The sequence below is a fragment of the Sparassis crispa genome (genome assembly GCF_003851025.1).
Source record: "Sparassis crispa DNA, contig_000004F, whole genome shotgun sequence".
In the NCBI taxonomy this organism is placed as follows: Eukaryota; Fungi; Basidiomycota; class Agaricomycetes; order Polyporales; family Sparassidaceae; genus Sparassis; species Sparassis crispa.
In genome coordinates this window covers 662,138-686,484 of record NW_020939751.1, presented here as the reverse complement: position 1 = coordinate 686,484, position 24,347 = coordinate 662,138, and the positions used below count along the sequence as shown (strand labels likewise).

General features: G+C 48.7%; 10 protein-coding genes across 10 annotated transcripts; 7 read left to right on the top strand and 3 right to left on the bottom strand.

Moving 5' to 3' along the window:
* Positions 1–986: 986 nt before the first annotated feature.
* SCP_0502350 (hypothetical protein) lies at positions 987–1,289 on the bottom strand (the record flags this gene model as incomplete). Its single annotated transcript, XM_027758300.1, has 1 exon — positions 987–1,289. The coding sequence occupies one exon, from the start codon at positions 1,287–1,289 to the stop codon at positions 987–989; it is 303 nt and encodes a 100-aa protein (XP_027614101.1).
* Positions 1,290–1,393: 104 nt separating this feature from the next.
* Positions 1,394–2,092, top strand: SCP_0502340 (hypothetical protein; the record flags this gene model as incomplete). Its single annotated transcript, XM_027758299.1, has 3 exons — positions 1,394–1,620; positions 1,705–1,988; positions 2,043–2,092. The coding sequence occupies 3 exons, from the start codon at positions 1,394–1,396 to the stop codon at positions 2,090–2,092; spliced, it is 561 nt and encodes a 186-aa protein (XP_027614100.1).
* A 1,152-nt stretch (positions 2,093–3,244) lies between these two features.
* SCP_0502330 (hypothetical protein) lies at positions 3,245–3,887 on the top strand (the record flags this gene model as incomplete). Its single annotated transcript, XM_027758298.1, has 3 exons — positions 3,245–3,384; positions 3,455–3,788; positions 3,855–3,887. 3 exons carry the CDS (start codon positions 3,245–3,247, stop codon positions 3,885–3,887), a joined length of 507 nt encoding a protein of 168 aa, XP_027614099.1.
* A 2,242-nt stretch (positions 3,888–6,129) lies between these two features.
* SCP_0502320 (Serine/threonine-protein kinase SRPK) lies at positions 6,130–7,766 on the top strand (the record flags this gene model as incomplete). Its single annotated transcript, XM_027758297.1, has 7 exons — positions 6,130–6,330; positions 6,388–6,416; positions 6,472–6,809; positions 6,863–7,072; positions 7,141–7,259; positions 7,326–7,491; positions 7,552–7,766. 7 exons carry the CDS (start codon positions 6,130–6,132, stop codon positions 7,764–7,766), a joined length of 1,278 nt encoding a protein of 425 aa, XP_027614098.1.
* An 828-nt stretch (positions 7,767–8,594) lies between these two features.
* Positions 8,595–8,861, top strand: SCP_0502310 (hypothetical protein; the record flags this gene model as incomplete). Its single annotated transcript, XM_027758296.1, has 1 exon — positions 8,595–8,861. One exon carries the CDS (start codon positions 8,595–8,597, stop codon positions 8,859–8,861), a length of 267 nt encoding a protein of 88 aa, XP_027614097.1.
* A 940-nt stretch (positions 8,862–9,801) lies between these two features.
* SCP_0502300 (hypothetical protein) lies at positions 9,802–10,269 on the top strand (the record flags this gene model as incomplete). The annotated part of the gene is made up of 1 exon (XM_027758295.1): positions 9,802–10,269. The coding sequence occupies one exon, from the start codon at positions 9,802–9,804 to the stop codon at positions 10,267–10,269; it is 468 nt and encodes a 155-aa protein (XP_027614096.1).
* A 6,415-nt stretch (positions 10,270–16,684) lies between these two features.
* Positions 16,685–17,579, top strand: SCP_0502290 (hypothetical protein; the record flags this gene model as incomplete). Its single annotated transcript, XM_027758294.1, has 2 exons — positions 16,685–17,288; positions 17,341–17,579. 2 exons carry the CDS (start codon positions 16,685–16,687, stop codon positions 17,577–17,579), a joined length of 843 nt encoding a protein of 280 aa, XP_027614095.1.
* Positions 17,580–20,778: 3,199 nt separating this feature from the next.
* SCP_0502280 (hypothetical protein) lies at positions 20,779–21,661 on the bottom strand (the record flags this gene model as incomplete). Its single annotated transcript, XM_027758293.1, has 4 exons — positions 20,779–21,161; positions 21,221–21,329; positions 21,381–21,541; positions 21,592–21,661. 4 exons carry the CDS (start codon positions 21,659–21,661, stop codon positions 20,779–20,781), a joined length of 723 nt encoding a protein of 240 aa, XP_027614094.1.
* A 521-nt stretch (positions 21,662–22,182) lies between these two features.
* On the top strand, positions 22,183–22,706 carry SCP_0502270 (hypothetical protein; the record flags this gene model as incomplete). Its single annotated transcript, XM_027758292.1, has 2 exons — positions 22,183–22,638; positions 22,692–22,706. The coding sequence occupies 2 exons, from the start codon at positions 22,183–22,185 to the stop codon at positions 22,704–22,706; spliced, it is 471 nt and encodes a 156-aa protein (XP_027614093.1).
* An 87-nt stretch (positions 22,707–22,793) lies between these two features.
* Positions 22,794–23,309, bottom strand: SCP_0502260 (hypothetical protein; the record flags this gene model as incomplete). Its single annotated transcript, XM_027758291.1, has 1 exon — positions 22,794–23,309. The coding sequence occupies one exon, from the start codon at positions 23,307–23,309 to the stop codon at positions 22,794–22,796; it is 516 nt and encodes a 171-aa protein (XP_027614092.1).
* Between the last annotated feature and the right edge of the window lie 1,038 nt (positions 23,310–24,347).

The window sequence follows — 24,347 nt, the reverse complement described above, 5'->3', positions numbered from 1 at the left end:
GCCGGTCTTCAAGTTTTGTTGCGCAAGGACACGCCATGCGCCGACAGCATGGGCTGCCTCCCCGCCCTAGTTTCGGGGCACAGTGGGCGGGAGAACATGAACACGCGCATGTTGAGGACATTGGACCAACCAGTAGATGAGTCCCATCATCATGACGGGGCCAACAGTGCTATACACAAGACAAACCCGGACAACGATGAAGAGAGCGAGACAAGCAGAGACGATCAGCAAGACGAAATCAGCAGATGCGGTTGCGACAATGGTGTGACAATCAGAGAGAACAATGGCACGTCGGGGAAACAAGTAGGCAAGCCGATGTCGAGGGCGAGACAAGCAGTGACAACAATGCCGAGTACGATGCAAGTGAGTTACTCAGATTCTCACGATCTTTCAAGATTCAAGCAGTGTACTCAGCCAGCAGTTTCGCTATGTCCATTTGCTTCAGACAATTCAGCAGTGTGCGGACCTCGCGGGCATGACATCGAGCTCCAGACCCTCTGCCACTTCCATGGCGTCACTTAGGGTCAGTATATATGTCGCACAAGGACACGCCATGCACGGACATCGTGGGCTGCCACCCCGCCCTAGTTTCAGAGCACCACGGGTGGGAGAATGCGCGCATTGGAGATGACAATTTCGATTTCGTGAAGAACATGTCATGCAAGGACACATCGTGTGTGGACATCGCGGGCACGACATTGAGCTCCAGACCCTCCGCCACTTCCACGGCGTCACCTAGGGTCCGTACACATATTCTCCTTGTGTCAACGGCCCACCCACTGCAAGATTTCGCGTTAATTTGCGCAACGATACCAAATACATTACCTCCTGGATCTCAGCGGGATGGTGTGCATCCCTTCAATGTCTATCCTATTATCACTCATGCTCATCCGCCCTTACAGCGAACGACGTCATGAACTACGCTAATCTGATATATGTGGGATCCATCATCAACCCGACCCCATCATCGCCATGTTCACTCCTTCTCACATCGGCGGCGACGCTGCAACCATCGGCTCGAGGTCTTCGACGTGCAGTGCTTCAACAAAGAATCGGGCATCCAGATTATCAGACGAGGTCAAGGATCGCAATGGTAGCGCATGTTGTATGAAGACATACAACACGCGCTGTTCTCCCGCCCGCTTCATCACAACAGTATGTTCATGTCGTGCCAAGGACATGCCGCACAACATCATCGGCTCCCCGCCCACATTCCGAGCCATCATGCAGATCGGGCTGACATCGAGCTCGAGATCCTCCCCCCACTTCCACAGTGCGGCCATGTTCATTGAGAAGGTGGCTGCGACATGGCCCAGCAGTGAGATCGAGAGGTGTTCAAGGTTTGCCAAGCAGACTGGCATCGCCATGTTCATGTCATGCAAGGACACACTGCATGCGGACATCGTTGAACATCGTCGGCTCCCCGCCCATGTTCCGAGGCACCATGCAGACCGGGCGCGACATCGAGCTCGAGATCCTCCGCCACTTTCACGGCATCGCCATGTTCATCGAGAAGGCGGCTGTGAACAGGCCTAGCAGTGAGATCGATGAGGCGTTCTGGCTTCAAACTGGAGGTCTGCCAGAAGATGCAGATCACCACGATGACATAGAGGCAACAACGTGCATAAACTGACCGTATGAGTTCCTGCGCAGCTGACATCATTTATAAGTCTTTGTCCATGAGAACTGGGAAGGGCGCAACAGCTGGCACACCAACTATTGCCCGGATGCTGGTGTGGACCTGGTCTTCAATTCCATGTACACTCCCAAGGAGACGGACCGCACGGACTCGCTCGACAAGGCGAAGAAGTACGTCAACGCCTCGGCCACGCCACTTTTCTACACGCTTGACTTGGTTCACGAACTCTACTACCGTCATGGCTTCGACAAGGTGTCGGGCAACATCCAGCAGCACAATTTCGGCCATGGCGGTGAGGAGAGTGATGCTGTCATCATCAACACGTGGGACGGCAGCGGATATAACAATGGTCAGTACCGCCGTGGACTGACCATTACCTTATACTGACTGTTCACACCTTCAGCCAACTTCCCTACACCACCTGATGGTCAGAACGGACGCTGCAGGATGTAATGCACTCGTGCAAAACTGCGAGCCCTTACCGTGATGGCGGCCTCGATGCGGGCATCGTGGTCCACGAGCTCAGCCACGGATTGAGCACGCATGCATCTGACAGGTGGACCTGCACACTCTGGCTGTCTCAGCTGGGGTTAGTCATGTGGAATGGGTGAGGGCTGGGGAGGTGAGTATTGCCATTCATATCATCACCCTCGATGCTGACTTATGCAGACATATTCACTACGACGATCCAGAGCACTAGAAACTACTCAGAGTACGTGAAGGACTCTTGGGCTGTGAACCGGAAGATCAGCATCAGGAATTTTCCGTACTCACCGGATCAGCATTCTCGGTCTCTAGTCATCCCATCCGGCTCGCCATGGCCTCCTTCTCTGCCTCCAGTTCTTCAATCCTGCACTGGAGCTTCTTCCTACCATCCTCAGAGATACGTTTCGTAAAATCGTCTTGAATACAGAGAATTGATGCGGCCGCCGCTAGCAGGTGAAGTTGGATCACTCTGCCCATCTCAGCAAGCACCACCATCGCTGCGCACCTGATCCTGCACACTCTGCATCTGATACTCTTACCGCTGAACTGCCAATGATGGTGAAACTTCTTATCGACATCCATACACGTCTATCTACCACGCTATGTGTCGTTTCTACATGCTCGTTCATCTGTACCGCATATTTTCTCACAAAATACTGCAGAGGGAAAGACAGAGGAATGTCTAGGTACCACGAAATGCCTCTAGGAGTTCGGACTACTCACCCGTGTACCAGACGTGCTGACCATGTCTCTCGTGGACACAGTCAAGCTGATTACCCTTTAGAGCATCTAAAGGGTATCATACTTGGCACACACGGAGTTGGAAAAGGCCTCGACGACGATGCGCTTGAGCCGGTATGGTCCGCCATCGTGGAGGCAGGGCTCATCGGTTCCTCCATCCGCATTACAGTGTGGACAGCAAGGAATGGGGTGAGAAGGACAATGGACATGTCCTTCCTCTAGCCTTGGGCTTCCCCTTTGAAATCACGATTGTGAGGGCGCCTTTAGATTGTCAATTCTCACTCACTGACCATCATGCAGGCAGCCACGCGACTGATCCTGTCCGGCGTCTTCGACTGACACCCCGACCTGCGCATCTTGCTCGCACACTCGGGCGGGATGCTCCCACAGCTCTCATCACGCCTCGCGTCGTGCATCGATCATGACCCCATTGTCACGTTGCAACTGCAGCACGATGCGCGATACTACCTCGGGAAGCTCTACTTCGACGCGGTCGCATATGGCACAGAGGAGCTCGGGTTCGTGAGTGACGCGATCAGGCACGCAGAGTAGTTTGCAGCTCGTCCATCCTCAGCTGCCACTGCACAGTGTCAAAAGAACAGGGACTCGCATTACGTGCACTAGGCAGCAAACGGATGCTGTTCGGGACGGACCACCTGTTCTTCCCACTCTTGAGCAGCACGGAGAAGTGGAAGAGCACTTCATCGACACGCTCTTCCCTCCTGCGCTGCTGGAGAATGGCACGGTACCTGAGGGCGACTTTTACCGCCCCACGGAGTTCACTGCTATGGACGACCGCAAGCCGTTGGTGCCCAAGCATGGGAACTCGCTCATCATGCAGCTCATCCTGAATGGGATGAAGATTCAGGCGTGCCGCCCCTCATTCCTCGATGCACGCGACGCGATTCTCAATGTGGACAAGGTACTCACATGTTCTCTGTCTCATCTGGCATCATGTTCAGTGAGCCGTACATGTATATTGCTGCAGATCAAGTGTTCAAACAAGTGTCCTGTCAAATGATAATGGAATGTAGAGGATAGGTCAATCTATTGTAGTCCCTCCCGTGCCATTCTGCGAATCACTTTCACCGGTGGGTGAAATCTTGATGGTTGACCCATTCTGCCACCATATACCTGGGTGCAAACATTCATCAGTCTTGTTAGTCAACAATGTAAGACAACCTTACCAACCCTCTTTATTCTTCCTCTCCTACCCACCCCAAAGGCCCTTAAATCATGTTTGTTGCTTTTGAATTCTCAAACCTCTGCTGGACCCACTGTGGTCTTAAATCCAGCCTGCCTAATGTCTTGAAAATTATGCTGGAATAGACTCTGTTAGTAAAGAACTATGCCAAGATGGTGAAACCTACAGAAACCACACCATGAATCCAACCACTAGGTCGACACGCTCTAATGATAGTGTAGACCACTCCAACAGCATGACTAGAAAAGAACCAATGGTAAACTCGGCAGATCTTGTATTTGCAATCCTCAGGAAGCAATGCTTTTGTAGAGACATCATAAGGTTGCCCTGACTACTATTCAGGACATGGGTGGATTAATGTGAACAGATTACATACCAATTACATGTTGAGGATCAAATAGACCTTGAACTAGCATTTCATTGTATAATTGACATGGAACTTTGCACCAATGTTTCCGGAAAATCTTGACATACATAGAAATGTAGTTGCGACCAGACTTGTAATTGTAAGCCAGAGGATTGGTGGAGTTAACCTCCCCAGCTACATTTCGAAAGAAAGTTCTTGTGCAGAACTGATCAACATAGGCAGTCAGTCCAGAAGCAAATGCTTGAAAGCAATCCTTATCTGCAAAGATATGTGATGCTGGAGTGGTGGGGAAGATTTTCAACCAGAATAGTACATCATTAGCAGTATGGCGGCCAAAGCCATTGAAGAGATGTTGGTTGTGAAACAGTAGGGCAATAATAGGGACATCACTATAAAGATTATCCATGCCAAATTGCTGGAGAAGCTCCAAAGCTTGGGTATGTTCAAAGATCCAGCATGGACCATGATCATCAGCCCACAGATGTTTCCATTGCTATGATATTATACTCATTAATCTGCAGGGAATCACCAATAAATAATCAAAATCACATACTGAGGACCCTGGCTGAAGATCTTTGGCATGCCAGATACGATTGCAAGATATTACATGCATTCTTGCCAGACGATTGAAGTCAACAAATGCCCAGACAGAGTCTTCACTGACAAATGCTGCCAATATAACAATATAACGAGGTCGTAGAGGTAAGAAAGATTGGGGGGTGGTCATAGATGATGGCAGATCAAAGTGATGATTAACTGATGCTGCCAAAAGCTTTGGGTTGAGATCATCATTGGTCAGACCAACAATCTGCTCAAAGTCTCGTCGATGGAAATGAACCAAGTTTCCTTCTAACTTGAAGTCCAGACGTAAAGCATGCTAATAATGATGTGTTAGTATGACCATGGATGGCACAATGACAGGACTAACATAGCCAGAAGCCATTACAAGCTCCTTGCCTCTCATAGCAACATGAAGATGACCAGATCTTGTTGGACCCAGAAGATATGTCCAAGGTTGATGTCCAAACCCAGTCCGATGAAAAACAGGGCCATGATCACTATGATCTCGAAATGGCTGATACGAATCAGAGTCGACTGTCATTGTGGTGTAGTTCTGTGCAAAACATTCAGGGAAAATATAGAGACAATCTCCAAGACAAAAATTGGATATGCTTAAGTCCGCAAGGAATAAGGTCCACTCACAGTGGCCATTGGTACGATCAGATTGGACTTTGTGCAAAAAGGATCTCAACTCTGGGAATTCAGGCATGATGTTGTCTGACCAAACCAAGGTAATGATTCAAATCTGTGGGTATGAATGCCGCAGAGCCTTTAATTTTTAATTAATAGTATTTCCGCTAGGCTACTATGCTATGCTGCAAGGTGGTATGCTATGCTGAAGTATTGTTATGCTATGCTATATGCTATGCGGTGAAATAATTAATGTACAAACGGTACGCCATAGTACAAACGGTACGCCATACGTTTCCGCGGCTTTCCGCACACCTCTTCGCCACGGCAAGGCTGTGTTCAAGGCGTCAGTGCCACTTCCTGGAAATTCATAGGGCCAACCATCATATGCTGGGTCGCGTTCTATCTCGAGCCACTTTGTACAAATCACGACTCGCCCTTACTTCCCGTACTTTCATTCTTCAGAGGCGTCTACTTTGCAAACCTCTGGATCAGACTCAAATGGATGTCACCGGGAACAAGTCCTTATCCGAGGGCGATACGTCGACCGACGCTGTCGAGAACGTCGAGCTGACCTTCATCGAAGAGCCGCTTGGTCTACGAGCAGACCAGGGATACGGGTACCTGCAGGTCGAGTTTGGCCAGAGGATTGGTCCCGGCGATCGGTACGAGGTCCTTAGAAAGCTGGGTTGGGGCATGAACGTTCGTCGTGCTCATGTTTCAAGCAAAAGGCTTCCTACTAACCGCTCATCCACATAGGCAAGTGTATGGCTCGCGCGAGATCATGAGTGCGCTGTGTTTTTCTGCACATTTCCACGGGCTTTCTCATCTTTCGCATCTCAGGGAGGAGTGCTACGTGGCTATTAAAGCACTCAAAGGCATGGCCACCGACCTCCACTTTCAAGGATATATGCAAGAGCTCCCTATCATGGAATGCATCACGGAACACATCCAACAGTCCGGTCGACCAGCGTACTGCGCCACACTCCGCTCTCACTTCATCCATCCCGGCAAACCTAACGATGGCGAACATCTATGTCTAGTCATGGACGTGCTGGCCGGCGATATTGAGGCTCTTCAGACGGTGTCGAAGGCGTTCCCTGTCCCATTGGCGAAGCGTATTTTACGCGACACGCTTCGTGGCCTGGCGGAGCTGCATGCCTCGGGTTGCGTGCACACAGGTGCGTGCGTCTTCCGGCGTGTCCGTGCGTTCAGACTCTTGACCTCCCGGTAGATTTGAAAGCTGCGAACATTATGTGTAACGTCCCGGAAGCTACGTCCGAGGCCAACCTGCGCCTGCTTCTTGAAAGCAGTCCTTCTCGCCGACACCCACCCGAACAAAGCTGGGACTACTTTGTCGAAGCGGCCGTATCTCAGCCTTTACCGCCGCCGTCCATAGACCAGGCTCTTTCCGCATCATTCGTCATCGGTGACTTCGGAAGTGGTAAGTGAGCGTGTTTTATACTCTGTCGATCGCATGCCGTAATACCACTCACTCCCTCGTGTTTCTAGCTCAGTTTGTTGACCATCAGGTTATATCGCATATCACTCCGGACACCTTGCGTGCACCCGAGAGTATACTGCAAGGTCCGTGGGACTCCAAAGTCGACATCTGGACCTTTGGCTGCCTGGTTTGTCCCCTGTCTTTGCATTTCGCTTTCCCGGTACTCGCTTTGCTGACTCTGCCCGGGATACAGGTCTATGAGTTCATGCTTGGCATACCACTCTTTCCTCGTAAACACCCTGTGATGGAGCCCGATGTTTACCACTTGGTTCAAATACTCAAGTTTACCGGCGAGGAATTTTCACCGAATCTGATCAAGACGTACAAGTATGCGCCAGATTTTCTTGACATGGAAACCGGTACGCCTGATTTCCGTGCTCCCGGCGTACGATACTCATCGACGTCTCCTCTGCCGTCAGGCTACCTTGCTCGTGTCTGTAAACCCGTCACTAAGGTCCATTTCTCTCTCCTTTTCAGACGAAATGCTGCGGTTCTCGCACTTCCTGAGCACGACGTCGCCGGTGCGATCGATCTCATGTCTCGGTGCTTGCGCATCGATCCTGCAGATCGGCCGACCGCGATTGAACTGGTACGCGAGAGTCCATGGATGCAGGAGCTGGGCGATGATTTTTGAGGCCGTCAAAAACCGGTGTTCGAGCTTCCACCCCTGCGCACATTCACAGCATAAGGCCGCAGGATTGTGGCATGGTTAAAACTGACATAACTTCAATATTTTGCTCACATTATACCGAGGATACATTTTCTTCGATAGTATCTTGGTGGATAGAATATATACATTTCCCTGTGCTTTGCCTTCTCGATACCATCAACTCGACTAGTCACACATCATGGCAATTTTAGACACCTCAGGAGGTGTCGTCAACCTGAGGACAAAGCGGGATGGAGATTGGAACTGAATATCCTGGGAGCGTGGCGTACTGTTCATGAAATTATCAGACAATCTAGCTCTAAAGAAGGGAATAATCTGCACTTTTGTCACCCGGTACCCGACCTCGACAACCATTGTCAGTCCTAGGGAACTCGTATACGTACGATATGTTACGTGTACCGACGTCCCACCCACTGAAATCCCGAATGCGTCCTACCATAACAAGGTACTGTGTAGCAGAATACTTGTGCCGAAGCTCGGGAGCTGGCTCGAGCTGAGGAACCTGAGAGCGATGGTGAGCACACTTCCAGCGGTCGCCTCAAGCACTTCGCTTGCTTCTGAGACAATCACGGGGGTGGCAGACCTACCTGATCAAGTCAAGACCTGCAGCATCAAGAGCAAACTTCACACTTACCAGCCATGACAAACATGTCTCCGGAGTGCTCTTTCTCGTCTTTGGTGACAAGACCGATAATCTTTTTTGAATCGCCCGAGCCCTTAAATTTGAACGAACCGAAGGTACCCAGCTATTGCCCAGTTATAGCCCGCAGACGTATCCAGTACAGCTTCGTAATGCTCCCCCCGTTCCGTCCCGGGAATCGCGAACTTGCACAACTTGCCGCTCCAGCCGTTATCGGCGGCCTTGCGCATGTCCTACGAATCCTTCAGCCCCTCGTTCGCTATGTTCGCCTGCATCTTACGCTCAACGTCGTCAAGCGGGCTGGAGCTTACCTAGAGCCCGCGCTCCACCTTTCACCACTTCCAGACGTCGCGCGCCAGCGTATCAAAGACCACACTGTGAAGGCTCAAGGAGGTGAGAGTCATCCGTTTGCTGGGTGAAAAAAGTCAATCACCCGGAGTCCGAGTGATGTTCGGGTACGGGTGACCTTCACCATGCTAAAAATCACCCATTAAGTGGGTGAATTGCTTCATACAGAGTGAACATCACCCTGAAGTTGCCCGGAATGTAGTCCTCGGAGAACGGGTGATTCTACCCTAGATCACCCGCCGAACGGGGGAGTGTCAACCAAACGGCGAGTGATTTTACTGTTGATTTTCACCCAGTTTGGCATCCGCAGTGCCAGCGATATCATCTCGCCGGGGCTTCTCTAGACCCAGTAACTTCGAAACAAGCACGGGACCGAACAGCTGATATGAATGCGATATCATCCTGATTGCTCTGGTGATAGAACTGCCTTGACACTGCTCAGATCTAAAAGCGCGCCAATGTTCAACACCCTAATGGGATCCTGGACAGCCGTGTGGGTGCTCTGCAGAGACGGTCACGCTGGAAGGCGTACCGTACGTACCTCTCTCCCTGTTCAGACCGACTTTCTGCTCCGGCGCGGACTTTCTAGGGCGGACTTTCCAATTCCCGGTCGTCCCCCCCAAGCGCAGACGGCGGAATTTCCGACTTTCTGAGTACCCCGCCCCTGATCTTGCTCCCCTCCTGGTCACGGAATGGCAACAAAGGCCACATCATGGTCAATATTTCCTTGATCAATTCTGACCAAAAAGCATCGAATTCAACATTTCAGCGCTTATACATGTTTGCCTCCGCTGGATATGGTCCTGTTTTGAGATGTAGGTCCTCATCTCTTCGGCATGCAGGAGGTGAGCGGCCCATGCGGAACCCCGTGGTGCTCACCCAATCGTTCGATTTCGCAATCCGAACTGTCGCCTGATTTTGAGAAGGGGCCTATATATACTGAAAGGGATTTCTTGACCGCCGCTCGTTCCCCACCCTCGCCCACTAGACAGACACCTCCACGTCTTAACTATGGCCTCTCTTAGGCAACTCACCAGGGTCACACTCGCGCGCACCGTGACCACTCCCACCATCGACATCCCTCGTGATATCTCGACCCATGAATTCAAGGGCATTGTGACCTTGAAAGAAGCAGACAAGAAAGAGGTCATCGAGAACGCCTTAGATTATTGTGTCGAGGCTGGTTTTGATGACATGGGCGCTGACCACGCCATCATTGCGTACGTGACAAGCTTAGATTTACAGTTATCGTTTGATAACGTTGGCATCACACACATTCACAGCGCCGGCGGAAACCATGTTAATCCGAATGACAAGGTTGACACGTTCAGGCGCGCTACGGTGCAGCTCTTTGACAAGCAGAGGCAGCCTATGCGGTTCCAGGGCTCTGATGGGCGCATCTATGATCGCATTCATATCCCAGCGGACCGCGCTCTGTGGCCTCGGTTCTGCAACGGCTACTACACTCGTATTAAATAGCGGTGAGCATTCATCATGACTCATTTGTTATGTTGTCCTGAACAAGTACTGCGTGCACTGTATCCCTGCAGGCCAAATGATGAGTGGTAACTCTTCAGAGAGTGATCGAGTTCGGGCTTTGTGGGTTGGCTGCTATATGATTGTCTCATGCTTGCTCCTCGGATGTACAATAAATAGACATAAATTTACGGAGCAGACAAATAGTCATGAGGAAAAAGGCCCGCGTGAGGTAGCCACAGCCAAAGACGCATATAGGAGTAGCCGTGGGTGGTCCAAGTAGTGTCAAGTAGTTTGGTCTCGTGTTTCTGTAATACCAGGAAGCGACGATTCCAGCTACACGGCGGAAGATATTTTTAATTAGTCCTGGTCGCACATTGAATACACCATCCGTGGCCAATCTTAATTACATCGCGAAATCTACACATCATTCTTCTCTCGCCTGATGCTCAGCATGCCCATTTCTCCGGCCTCTGCCGTCCCGTATTGACAGACGACGATTACTGACCAGGGTGCTTCGTGGACCTGGTGAACAGGACAACAGAGTGTGGTGTGATGCGTGACTGAACTTACAGTATGGTCGAAACGTTACAGTATTGCCCCCGCGAGGACGTTGTGCCGAGCAAGTCTCGGAGTCTCTCTGCCCGTAGCGCGACCGCCGTAAACTTCATTCCTCTCAGTTGGAGTGCTCAGGCTTGACAGCCGTTTGCTAGTCAATAGGCGGCTGCTGAAAACGATCACACAGTCGGAACCTGGAACCGATATCGGCCCCGTTCTGGCGGGCTTGAGCGGCAAGCAGCGCGCTTCCCCTGGCACTATGGTGAGGCGCCGCAGGAGGAGCACCCAACCACCACAGCCAAAGAATGCCAAACGACCCTCTGTGACCATCTTTGCTATCGGATAGTAGAGATGTGCAGGAAAATTTGACAAATCTTTTGTAATGTCTCGATCTCGAAATCACTCCCCGATCACGCGTGACGGTGCACATGGAATATCGATCGCTGCCATGCGCAAAACACGCAGATGTCAGTCGTGCGGTGTAGCACCAAGGGAGACACAGACAAACTTGAAGAGGCAGCCCTGGACCCTCTTCGTAATCGCAGTCCGCCATGCCCGCTCGAAAGGTAATATCGCAGCAGGCCGCAGCGCGTCCAGCCTCCAGACCCGCTTGTAGGTAATGCACATGACGTCGAAGTCGGACGTCTTACAGGGTACACACAGGGTGAGCCTCATGGCTTGTGAGCGAACCTTGTGGTCAGCACTCGTTCCTGCAGTCGTATCTGAGTCCTACTGGCTCAAGTCTCCTTGTTCATGCAGGTGAGTGCACAACCAGGAGAGCGAGTTGCTCAGTCCAGAACCCATGCTGCTGACTTTCCGCGGCCTTGGAAAAACCTCGCAGGTCCCTGCGATGGATTTGCCCAATTGCAGAGTTAGAACTTCGCTGCCCAGATGCTGGGCCCGGATTCAGGTCGAAGCACAAGGTATGTAGGTACTATCGTGGGCGCCAATCCGGTGCGTCGCAATGTTGTATCTCTTCTCCTCCGAGTTTCTGGGCGTTTATCTGCGCGTGTGCGGACAGATCCGCTGTATGCCCTTGTGCGCGGGATCGAGTCATGTTATCCCACTGTAGGCGGGACATTGGACATTTAGATGCTGTTACTAGTGCCTTGGATTATCGACTTTTACGGCCGCAATTTATCTCAGAATGTGTCGCTCACAGTAAATTGCACCGGGGAGTTCCGCCCACCTCTGGATTTTGGAGATGTCTTCGACAGAGTCTGGAGTTCCTTCACGTTCCTTGGGGAGTATTCAATCCTGGCAATATTTGTGCCGCAATGAGTCGTACCTTACAGACAATTACTGAACTCACCGCCAAATGTCCGCTGGGACATAAACACCATCCACACTAGCCCGTCAGGCCTATATGTCATATTGATATATCAAAGAATGAAAGGTTTAACTCATACCTGATACAACAGCAGCAGTAGCCACAATGGGCTCGAGCTTACAGGTGCTGATATATCAGCCTGCGCATATGACAAATCAATCTGCTCTTCGATAGCTTGGGCCGCAAGAGGGGGGCGAGATTGGAATCGGGGATACCTACCTCTTAGCAGGGGGGATAGGAAACTGGTGTACGGGGTCCATTTTCAGCCACCCGCGTGTTATCCTCCCGGAGCTCGTCATTTTCCATCTCTCTCCTAAACTTCCTCACATTTGTTGGTCAAAACACTAGAGATGCCTTTTTACATGTGTATTCGTAGTTTCTGTGTACTCAAACCTGCGCTTTCCGTGCTGTGTGAGCTTCAGGGCGAGATGTGTGCAAAGTCAAGTGCACGTGATATAACGCGGCTTGTTGAACGCAGACACAGCATGCTCTGGACATTAGTTACTGGATGTGTCGCATTTCGCACTCTTCATCTTAATGTTATCTTAATCCTACTTAAGCATGCTTAATGGTTCTGACATCTGGTATCCCAATACCGCAGGATTGCTAGGTCGAGCTCGAGAACCCAGTGCTAACCATTCCAATCCATCTCCGAAGGAAGGATTGCACCCTTTGACATTCCTCGACACGTCGATATTGTCCTGTGGGCTTCCGTCTTCATCCAGGTCATCTACTCCATTATGTTACACCTCTCCACTACAACTTGAAGCGACACTCGGGCAATGGCACTCACCCCAGGAATCAATGCCGCATTTGCGTTTGCGTGAGACATCTCCTTCGTTGCTCACCCGGACTTCATTTACTACCTCCACACGGGTGTCTCCAGTACAACCGTTAGAAAATATGTATAATTTCAGTCATCTACACTCTCCTATTCCTGGTCCCGTCAGTGCCGGTCCGGCAACCTCTCTCAAAGGATGTTTACTGAACTCGGACGAGCAGAATGCATTGCCCCACTCAGCATCATCTGCACCGGCTTCGAGGCCTATTTTGGCACTCATCCAGCAATGTGCCCCTATATACCATACATCGCGGCCTCCACTGCATGATTTATTCATCCCATCAGCATCACTCGCACACTCAGTCACACATCAAGAGCCAGCGCTCAAATTGGGCGTCGAAAACCTGTCTTGGGCATTGGATGCTGATGGGAGGACACATGTGCAGTGCCCGAACTGTGCAAAGTGGATCGGTACAGGGTCTCGTGGCCAGAACACAGGGCCTCTGGTGGCTCACATGCAAGGCCGGCATTGCAAACCATATAACCAGAGTACTGAGATGCGTTGTGCGCAGGAGGCACAACATGCTCTGTTTCCAATCATCGCCCCTCATCAGAATGGCACTCTTGCGGCAGAACCAACACCCTCTCTCAATGGGTCTGGACCATGTCTCAAGTTCAAGGTCATGACGGCAACCGATTTTCAAGAATATGATGTGTATGATAATTGGTGAGCAACAATGTCATGCATGCAGTGTGCTTCGTGACGTGATTGTATGCAACAGCTCTTCCGACTCTGATTGTGATTCACATGTCGGTTTGCCCACATGGGAATTTTCCAGCCATGACCCTGCATTGTTATCTTCAAATCATCCTGTGTCCATTCCCTTAGAGTGAGAGTTCTCGCTAGTAGCAGCACCTTTTGTCACAACTTTGCAAGTGTCAGTGCAACCTCAGCATGTCGATGCTTCCATGGCTGCAGCAAATCTATGCACAGGGGTACCTCTGGAATGGCCAAAGGATCGATTTTTTGAAAGCTATCCTTTCCAGCATTATGCACTCAACATTGGGTACGATTCTGTTCCGTGGACCAAGATGGAATCAGTTTTTGTGTCCGATCGGATGACTGCACCTCCACTGTGGCATCTCCAGGTCAACCTTGCCATGAATGCGCAAATGCACATGACAAGATTTCCCACCTTGGAGCCTTAGCCATGCACGCAGAGCCTCACATGAATCACAAGTACCTTATGCATGAGCAACTGCGTACAATGCTTCAGGAACGAGATGACACTATTAACAAGCTGAAGTTGCAGGCAAGTGGTCTCATATGAGTGCAGAACAGAAATTGATGATCAACAAAGGCACTCAATTTTGCTCGCCGCATCCCTCAGTACTAAGGAAGTTAGATGATGCCCGCCATCTAACTATGGCTATTGCTACTGGCGATGTCCCACGTATCCAACATCTGGTCCGACAAGGACTGAAGGAGAAGATGAGCATGAGTGCTCTTGTCGGTCGAATTCAAGAGGCACTTGAGCACGTATATCATGCTCGTGCCAACGATGACACTGGGATGGACATAGCATTGCTTGTCCTGCATCTCGGAGGCCACAAACTTCTGTATGCCCTTAACCATCACTTCGGGCTCCCCTCAATTAGGGCCATTCATCGCGTGAAACACTTTACATGCCTAATGCCATCGTTAGGTTTTCCGACAGAGCAGGAGATCAACTTTAATATGCAGAAGATCTTTGCTGTACACATGGAGCGTGTCAATGACATTCGACCTCACAGTGGTATGTCTGTGATGTGGGATGAAGTGAACCAAGAGGAGGTTGCCTGTTACTTTCCTCATGTGGACACAGTTGGTGGGTTCTGTAGGGAACACTCCTCATCTGTCAATACATGTCTGACGACATTCAAGAGTGCAGTCAACTTGGCTACCACTCTCGATGAAGGCACGGTCCACTATGGGAAGGAAGTGTCAGTTATTGCGATCAGCTCCTTTAGTACGGAGCTCAGGGGAGCCTTTCCAGTGGTAGTATTGTCTACCTGCAAGCAGGAGACTCCAGATGAGTCAGGGGTTCTTCTGATGTGTGTGGTTGGGTGCTGGGAAGAGCAGTACGTGAGTATGTTTGGGCAGATCTGGACCTTTGCATCTGATGGGGATGCTGGCTGATGGGCAATGGTACACCGTTTATTCATAAAGCACGAGATTGACATGAAACACAAGCTATACAAGTACCTCAGTAATATGTCTGAGTTTAATCTGTATGTAGGCGATGGTGATATCACTGGGGATTTTGACTGGAAGCATGAGATCAAGCATGAGCCAAGTCACTGTCGCAGCCATGACGTACTTACAATGATACTTTCTAGGAATGGCCCATCTCCTGCGGACAAATGAGGGCATGGTGGTCAGTGACACTATTGTCAATCACGACACACTCGTACACCACTTGCGACACAATAGTGCTTTGTCCAAACATACTATTCAGCTTTTGATGAATCCTGCGGATGCTCAGGATGTGCCGCGGGCCATTGACCTCATCCGGGCAGTCGCTACAATAGCTACTCTCCCTGCTGATGGATGTACACCTTCTGAGCTCAAGGATATCCAGGTCATTGCAGTAATAGGAGAGCTGTTCACAGCTTTTGTAGATGCCTACATTCAGCTGCACTGGAGCATCACTCAAGAGGTTACATCGCTGAGCAAATTCTGCCACATATCAGTCATCCTTTTCCGCGAGTACCGAGTCAATTTTATGCCACCCCAGCTCTACAGTGACACTCAGATGACTGTGAAAAGTGGGATTGTTTGCATTGCAAAACAACAGGACACTAATGGCACTCGGCCATTTTATCTGTTCTTGACAGGAGATGATCATCTAGAAACTCTGTTTGGTTATACATGCATGCAAGGTGGCCATCATCCCAACTTTAATATCAAAGAATTGTCAGAGCACCTAGCTGCAAGCCTTGACATATCTGCGGTCCTCACTGCCCACCCCGAACTGGATCCTGGCCATCGGCAATTGAAAGTAACATGCACAGAGAAGGCAGATCACCTTAATCCTGAGTCATGGACCAGCGACGTGACTGCAAACAGCGTCAATCTCTAATCTGCTTGGCGCGATGGCCACTTGGCCGCTGTAGAGATTCTGGTGAAAGTCAATATTAAGCCTGACTTTGGTTCTCTGTTTGATGCTGATCGGAACCTCGACATGCTTAAGCCATTCGGTGATGGCAAATATCCTGATGTCTCAGATGAGCCTGACAGATCCATGGATCCTGAGCCGACCGCGGGAGCTCTGAGTCATTCTCCTGAACCCACCATGCCTCAGACCCTTGATCCCTTCACAATTCCTCCTGATAGTGCTGCCAGCTCTGTGCCCTGCGACTCTACGATATTACAACCAGTGAGCCATTGAGCCACTTGAAGATGACTCGGAAGCCATTGCGATTCTGGAGATGGAGTTGAGCTTGAAGACATCCTGGATGAGCCACCCGAAGGCTGCCTTCCCTCTCCTGCTAATACCATCAATCCATCCCCTTGGCTGGAAGTTGATGGTAGGAAGATACACAAAGCATCGATCTGTCGTCTAGTTATCACACCGGAATACGCACGCAAATCTCACGAGCGCATCCTGCGTGTACATGGATATACATCAGATATCAAGCCTATGAGTTTGAACTCGAACAATATAACATCCCCAGATGCATTCATCCTCGGTGACCTGTTTTCCACCATGATCACTTGTGGGGATCATGTCGCACTGGTAATATTGAAATGCATCGCTATCGAGGAGAAGAGCATGCGCACCACTAGTGTGGACGATCAAAGTCTATCGTTCCCTGCATCTGGCATCAAACTCATCGGACAGGTACTTGAGATGGTTGAAGTGGGTTTGTGTCTGCCTGCCAGTGAGAAGATGGGTCCTGCGTCAAACGAGGATCCCAATTTCTCACAGACATCGACACTAACAGATACTCCTGCCCCTGACAATTCGTCTTTGGCGGGTCCCGATTGGCTGTGGAATGGGAATTTTGTCAAGCTCGATCTTGTCATGGCAAAGACTGCACCAACGGGGAAATTTGCATGTAAGATGATAGTAATAAAAGTATGCAGCTACCTCTGTGAGCCCATCAGTCCACACATTTTCACGGCAGTCCACCGCCTTCCTTCCACTGAGCTTGTCAAGCTGAACGGTCTTTCTCTCACTTGGGAGCTTTCCAATGAAGAACTCTACACCATTATTACAGCACTGTGGGGCACCATTCAGTCACACCAGGCACTGGCATTGCTCCCGAAGTTCAAAAGCAGCAACTCATTTCCATATCGGAATGCCCAAGGTAACTCTCATTGCAGTCATTTACCTACATGCATGCTGACTATACATGCCAGGTGAAGCCACATTGATATCAGACCAGGCATCAGCGGAGGTCGAAGCTACATGCATGCACAAGAATCAAAAGTTCAGGTGCTACCAGTGCTTGAGCATTGTCGAGCAGAGGAAGATCTGTTCACACATCGGGAAGCACATTCTCAAGATGCTACGTGGTATTCCCGAAGTCCTCCAAGGATCGCCAGTGAGTTTGCGCACGTTCTGTGGCTGCCTGCACTACAATCTCATGTTCATGTAGATCGGGTCCATGCCGTGTGGATTCTGTGGCTGTTCCGGTATTATTGATTGCTCCGAAGTGTTTGTCACAAAGGGCAAAAACCCGCAAGCACAGAGTCAATGCCAACATGCTTTCAAATTCAAGTATCAACCTGCCCTCTTGTCTTCGGGCTCAACACCGTCAACGAACATTCCTATTCTCTGTACCATTCCGGGCTGTACTGCAACCCAGGGCAGTCTATTGACGGCAGTCTGGAAGTACAACATGCCTGAACACATTTGCACTCATCACCCTGGGTTCTCGGAGGATGGCATATCACATGGAGCCCCTTTGCCACATAAATTGGTATGCTCCATGACCATTACACATGAAGAGGAAGAGAGGCTTGGAATACCACCGGATAAAATTTCAGTGAAACCTTCCTTGTCTGTGCTGAAATCAACCACGTCGGCCTCTGGACCCCAACACGCAACTACTAGTGTTCTAAAGTGCGGACGCTCAGACACAATCACAGCTGCTACTGTGGGACAGGGTTCAGTCAAGAAACAGAAATGATGGGCTGATCTTATATATATGTATTATAGAATATTCACAAGTAACAGCCACTCCTATTATATAGCTGTATACCAGCTGTAACCGCCTGCTATGTAGCTAATGGTCGAACGCGTCATGCTTGAATGCGTCGGCCCCAGTGCTCCCAATCCGAGGACATGGAGTTTGAGGTGGCGCCCGTGTGCCATCCATTGGTGGAAGGTGGCTCTCCCTACCCCAGTTCTCGGGGTCCTCGAATTTTAGAGAGGACGGTGTCGATGATTCTCCCATCGCCCCCCTCTTGTTGGGCCGCGTGAACCCAGTCCCCTGGATCTATCGATGATCTGATCTGACAATGAGGCATCTGTAATCTTAGATATGGATCTGGTCCTGCCGGTTCCTTTGTGCTGCCGCCTCTTACTATAATTGGCCACCGCCTCTTCTCATAATTGGCCACCACTTTTTGCTCCTGCTCGTTGCCTCCACTATCCTGTTCCTAAACTGTAGCCTCACTGTCTCTCTTGTATGCTATGTGCCTGTCATTTGTTCTTAGGTGTGTTTACTGTGTTTGTTCCTGCCGGACCATAGGCAGTCTGCTCAATGCCGGCTATGTAATGTCATTCATAATTTACAGTTTGAAGTTTGTAAACAAGTTATGGTACAAAGGATGAAGTATCAGCTAGTGGTAGTCAATATATTTTGATGTATCACAAGTGGTCTGCCATGCTAAGTGTCCTGTGCCTGTTGTATCTACCGAAGATTGATACATCAGCCTCCTGAGAATTCTACTAAGTACGACTGTAAGCACGTCTGCCTTGCATGAATTACACAGAGTTGCATGTTTTTTTACAATGAGCACAATCTGCAAATGTATATATTCTTTCTTAAAAGTATCTACTTCAAGGCTTACTAAACTACGAATAGTAATGAAATCACTAAGAAACACTGTTACTATCAGTCGCCAAAGCTACGCCACTTGCACTCGCTATCTCACTTTTGTCATGCATTAGTACCTTTTCCTGTTTATTGCCGGCCTACTGAGACATGTCAGTATCATCAATGCTATGAATAATCATCTGTACATACCTTTGCTGCCCATCTGCAACCTGTTTCCCTCTACGCAACGTTGCGGGCTCAGACTCTCTATTCTCCCATCCCAAAGCAATGATGGGTTGCTTCTTCCCGCTGCAGGACCAATTGGCATCGGCCTGCTTGGGTGCAACATGTGTTCAAGCAGGATGGCCTGATTTAGAAGACGGAGTACCAGACTCCATGTCCACATTTGCTGCTTCCATTAGTGCTGGAAGGACAGGGTTGAGGCACTTCTGAGTTGCTGGATAATGTTTGTGCACCAGTACTGGAGCTGCATCTTCATCTGCAGCCGAGCTGACCATGTCTATGCGTGCCGATGGAGATGACACAGCTGTTATCATTACAGGGAGGACAGTTGATGGTGTGGGTGCAGATTCAACTGAAAAAGAGGACAAGTCCGCATCCGGAGACAACAAACATGCAGTTGGTTCAGCCAGAGACGGTGATGTCGAAGATGATCCACGCAGTGACAAGGATGGGATCCAGCTCCTGGAGATGAGGCGGCCAGAGATGGTGATGTTGATAAGGGTGTGGATTGAACTAGAGAGGAAGATGGGGCTTCAGGCACTAACTGAGGGTTTGAGGGAGAGTGCAATGCAGACACAAGAGAGCAGCTTGGCTCTGTTGCGAGTACGCGGTGAGGTGGAAAGGTGTCCAACGGCATCATTGTCAGTTATTGAGGATAATCTTTAGTGCTAATAAGCACGAAAAAAGAATTAACTTCTCCATCTCAAACTGGAGATGATCTTTTTGGATTATCTTTGAAGAATTTTTAAGATAATCCTAAGGATAATCCAAAAGATTATCTGAGTTTAAAAGATATTTTTAAACTTGCCACCAGCCAGGATTGAACTCTCAACCTTGAGAGATAATCACATGATCATGTGACACCAGACACTTTAGCCATTACACCATATGTTCTTGCAAGCTTACACTCATGTGTGATATATATAAGAGATTTTGCTAAAGGGACTTAGGCAAATTCTTTCTACATGAGCATAACTAAGTAAAACTCAAGACAAAGAATGTTATAGTGACATTTCATACAGTCTATACTATTGTTTATATTACAATACCTATATATTAATTTTGCATATATATTTTAAACTACTGTTCACCTTATGGATACTGTTAAAGATTCATTTTCTGAACTTGAAATTGATAATCACAGTCTTTTAAGATGAAATAACAATGTGATTGCATTATAAAGTATGTACTAAAGATGTTATTATAACCAAAGCTTTGCCTTGAGTTCCACTTAGTTATGCTCATGTAGAAAGAATTTGCCTAAGTCCCTTTAGCAAAATCTCTTATATATATCACACATGAGTGTAAGCTTGCAAGAACATATGGTGTAATGGCTAAAGTGTCTGGTGTCACATGATCATGTGATTATCTCTCAAGGTTGAGAGTTCAATCCTGGCTGGTGGCAAGTTTAAAAATATCTTTTAAACTCAGATAATCTTTTGGATTATCCTTAGGATTATCTTAAAAATTCTTCAAAGATAATCCAAAAAGATCATCTCCAGTTTGAGATGGAGAAGTTAATTCTTTTTTCGTGCTTATTAGCACTAAAGATTATCCTCAATAACTGACATCACCGCTGTGCCATCTCGGTCTCAAAGGTGCTGGTGTCTGGAAATGGACCCTTGCTACTGACCTTGCACTGAAAAACAGAAATGGTGATCACAAGAACCTCCTGCATAAAATTGTCAAAATCCTTGACCCTCGGGCACTTCGGGCCATCAGTTGACTTCTGATATTTGGGGCTCAAAAGACCATCGTCATTGTCGTTGTCTTCATCCTCATCATCGCAAGGATGCTTCTTGGCCATGCACATGGCGACAGGAGTGATGGTGGTAGCATTCTCAGTATCATCAATGAGTGCGCGCATTACCTTCTTCCTTGGCAAGATGCAGCGGGGAATGACAGGCACAACATCATTGTCCTCATCACTTGAGGACACAAGCATGGGAACATCTTCAGGTAAATAAATGCAATCATTAGTAACGTCCAAATAGCTAACGTGCAAAATATACCACCACGCTTGGGTCCCTTATTGTTAACTGAAGCAAGAGGGACTTTCTCAAAGCAGTAGGCCAAGGACTTCTTTGCTGACAGCTTAGTAGTCACAGTCCTTTTGGTAAACTCAAAAGAAAAATCAGGTGGTAAACCAGCTGGATGCAATGAATTAATTACCATATTGTCTTCGGTGCCATCAATATCACTCACAATCAATTTCTCTTTGTCGACCTCTTCGCTGTCTGCCTCCTGTTGACATAGGTGAGCACGACAGTCAGCCTTGTCACTCTTCTTGAACTTGTCAGCCTTGCAGCAAATGGTGTCTTCCCTTTCGGTCACTATGACAAAAATGAGAGGTAATTATGGATGAACATAGTACTACACTCACTGCGCTGGTTCTCCTTCTCCGTCAGATGATGATGACATCCGGAAGTTACATGAGTGGTCTGAGTAGACATATAGAGAGTCAATGGTGGATTTGAGATGGGGCAGAGGTGTAAAGGATCATTTTTTTGTGACTGCGAGTGGTCCTGAGGATGGAGGAGTAGATGGAGATTAGAGAACTCATGCAAGTACTTATCCGAAATGAACATACAAAGAATGCGTAAACAATACATTGAGTATAAACCTTATTGCGCTCTGTTGAATGTGGTTCAACAAAGTCACATCATTGCAAATTGGACTCCAAGGCATTTGTCACCATGGCTCGGCCCACCATATCAACAGGGGGGACAATAGGGCACAGGGTGAGGCTCCTGTCGGAGCATCCTCTAGGCCATGTACATTGCCCTCTGCTCTTGTTCTGGCCTTGCATCCAGTAGCTTCCTATGCAAAAATGTCAGGTTCTCACCGCTGTAATTTCTGCTTGAAGGAGTTACTGATCTTGGCTGGTGTGAAAAAACATATCATGAACTGCACTGCGTGTCGCTGCAAGTGGGAACAAACAATCATGCAAAGAGCAGGTGTCTCTGTATTGAACATGGAGGAGGAGGGGGGAGGGGACGAGGATGAGGAGAGTATGATGCCCAGTGTGCACAGGCTGGGGGCAGCTGACATAGCGGAAAAATCTGTGAATGCTATCGGCAATGAACCTGCTTCTTTTGACACCTTCATCCCTCCTCTGGCTCGTGAGCCTTCTCTGCAGGCCTGTGATGATCTGGCACCAGAACCACCTTCAAAGTGTGCACGGGTTGAAGACACAGTTGATGAAGATAACATACTATCAGGGCGCTTCTATGAGGAGTACACACACCATGCTGTGGTGACTGCCCATGCACATGGCCAGATGGTGTTTGCAACTTATCATGAGCGAGTACACGAAGCCAACGCAAGTGAATACGCACCTTTCAAGGATCAGGAAGAATGGGAATTGGCTGAATGGTTGATGAAGAATCTTGGTCAGAATAGAATTGATGAATATCTGGCGCTGCCCATTGTGAGTGCTTCAAATTACCCTGGGTTGCTGTCGATGCTTAAAATGGTCGCCAGATGCAGAAGCGCTGAAGGGATGCATAGCATGCTGAGACGGGAATCACACCCACGAAGTGGTCTCACATTTCAGAGATACCACAGGGTGCTACACAATGGACTCTAGTCCGACAGCAATTGGAAGCTGGTTATCAGAGGAGGGAATGCTATGAGCCCGAATGCTATTTCTAACTCCTCAAATATGATCTGTAACCGCCTCAAAGTACCATCTGCCAACTCGCATCTACCGGTGATCCCGCGCATGACATCATACAGTTCGTGAGCCGTGTTGCACAATGTCTCAACCCGAAGGTGCAAGGTTCCTGAAGGCAATAAAGCAAAACTAAGGAACACGATTCCAGGGAAATGGGGGTAGGACGACTGCGCATCAATGTCAGGGAGACCATCCGGTGGGTGACCCAAACCAAAGTCCTCGCGGACAGCGGGGTCATTGTACAGAATGCGTGCAGTCAAACCATGAGGAATGACAGCAGAAAGGTGGTCAGCAATCCAAGAAACCATCCGACGACCAGCTTCCACAGTGCGAGCCATCACAAGATGTATTTCCACTTGGGCAAGGACAGGAATATCGTGTAGGATGATCCTCACGCTGGCCGCTTCAGACTGGGCTTGGACCATGAAGACCTGAGGGCAGCTGTGGTTCCCACCATTGTATTACAATTGCCCACAACACTGGGCAGGCCATTGTGCACAACTCACCAGCCATTGTAATTGTAATAACACTGGGCACATTGTAATACAATGGCAATTACAATGCTGGCCACATTGTAATTGGAAAAAGAACTGTTCACAGTAAGAGTTGAACCCCTGACCTCATGGCCGGAGTTTTGCTTATATAAGCTACACAAGACACATGCTTTAACCACTACACTATTGATGCTTGCTGTTACTTCAACCTCAATTGTAAATAATGAGACTGTCCACTACAATATAATATACAAGCTTCTATTACAAATACTAACACTTGTTACTGTTCCTTTCTTAACTCTTTGTTAAATACTATTATAGTGTCTATTTATGTTCTCTTACTTGTTTATCTCTTTTTCTAATTCTTTAAAGTAATAGTATTAGATATAATATTAAAATGTGCATTAGAAGCTTGTATATTATATTGTAGTGGACAGACTCATTATTTACAATTGAGGTTGAAGTAACAGCAAGCATCAATAGTGTAGTGGTTAAAGCATGTGTCTTGTGTAGCTTATATAAGCAAAACTCCGGTCATGAGGTCAGGAGTTCAACTCTTACTGTGAACAGTTCTTTTTCCAATTACAATGTGGCCAGCATTGTAATTGCCATTGTATTACAATGTGCCCAGTGTTATTACAATTACAATGGCTGGTGAGTTGTGCACAATGGCCTGCCCAGTGTTGTGGGCAATTGTAATACAATGGTGGCCACCACTGGTGCTGAGGGACGTGTGAGGACCAGACAGTGAAGGAACATATGCTCACAGGAGCCTCACCAGCAGGACATGCATCCGGACTGCCCATGCCTTCCACAGTATCGGATCGAAGGGCTCAGTAAAGATCTCAATGCGAAGAAGCACTTCCGCAAGGGTGTATTGCGAAGAATGATGCTGGCATCCATGGATGAGAGATTGATTTTGGGATGGGAGATGCCTCCGAGGCAGGCAGATCCTTATTAGGTGCTCGG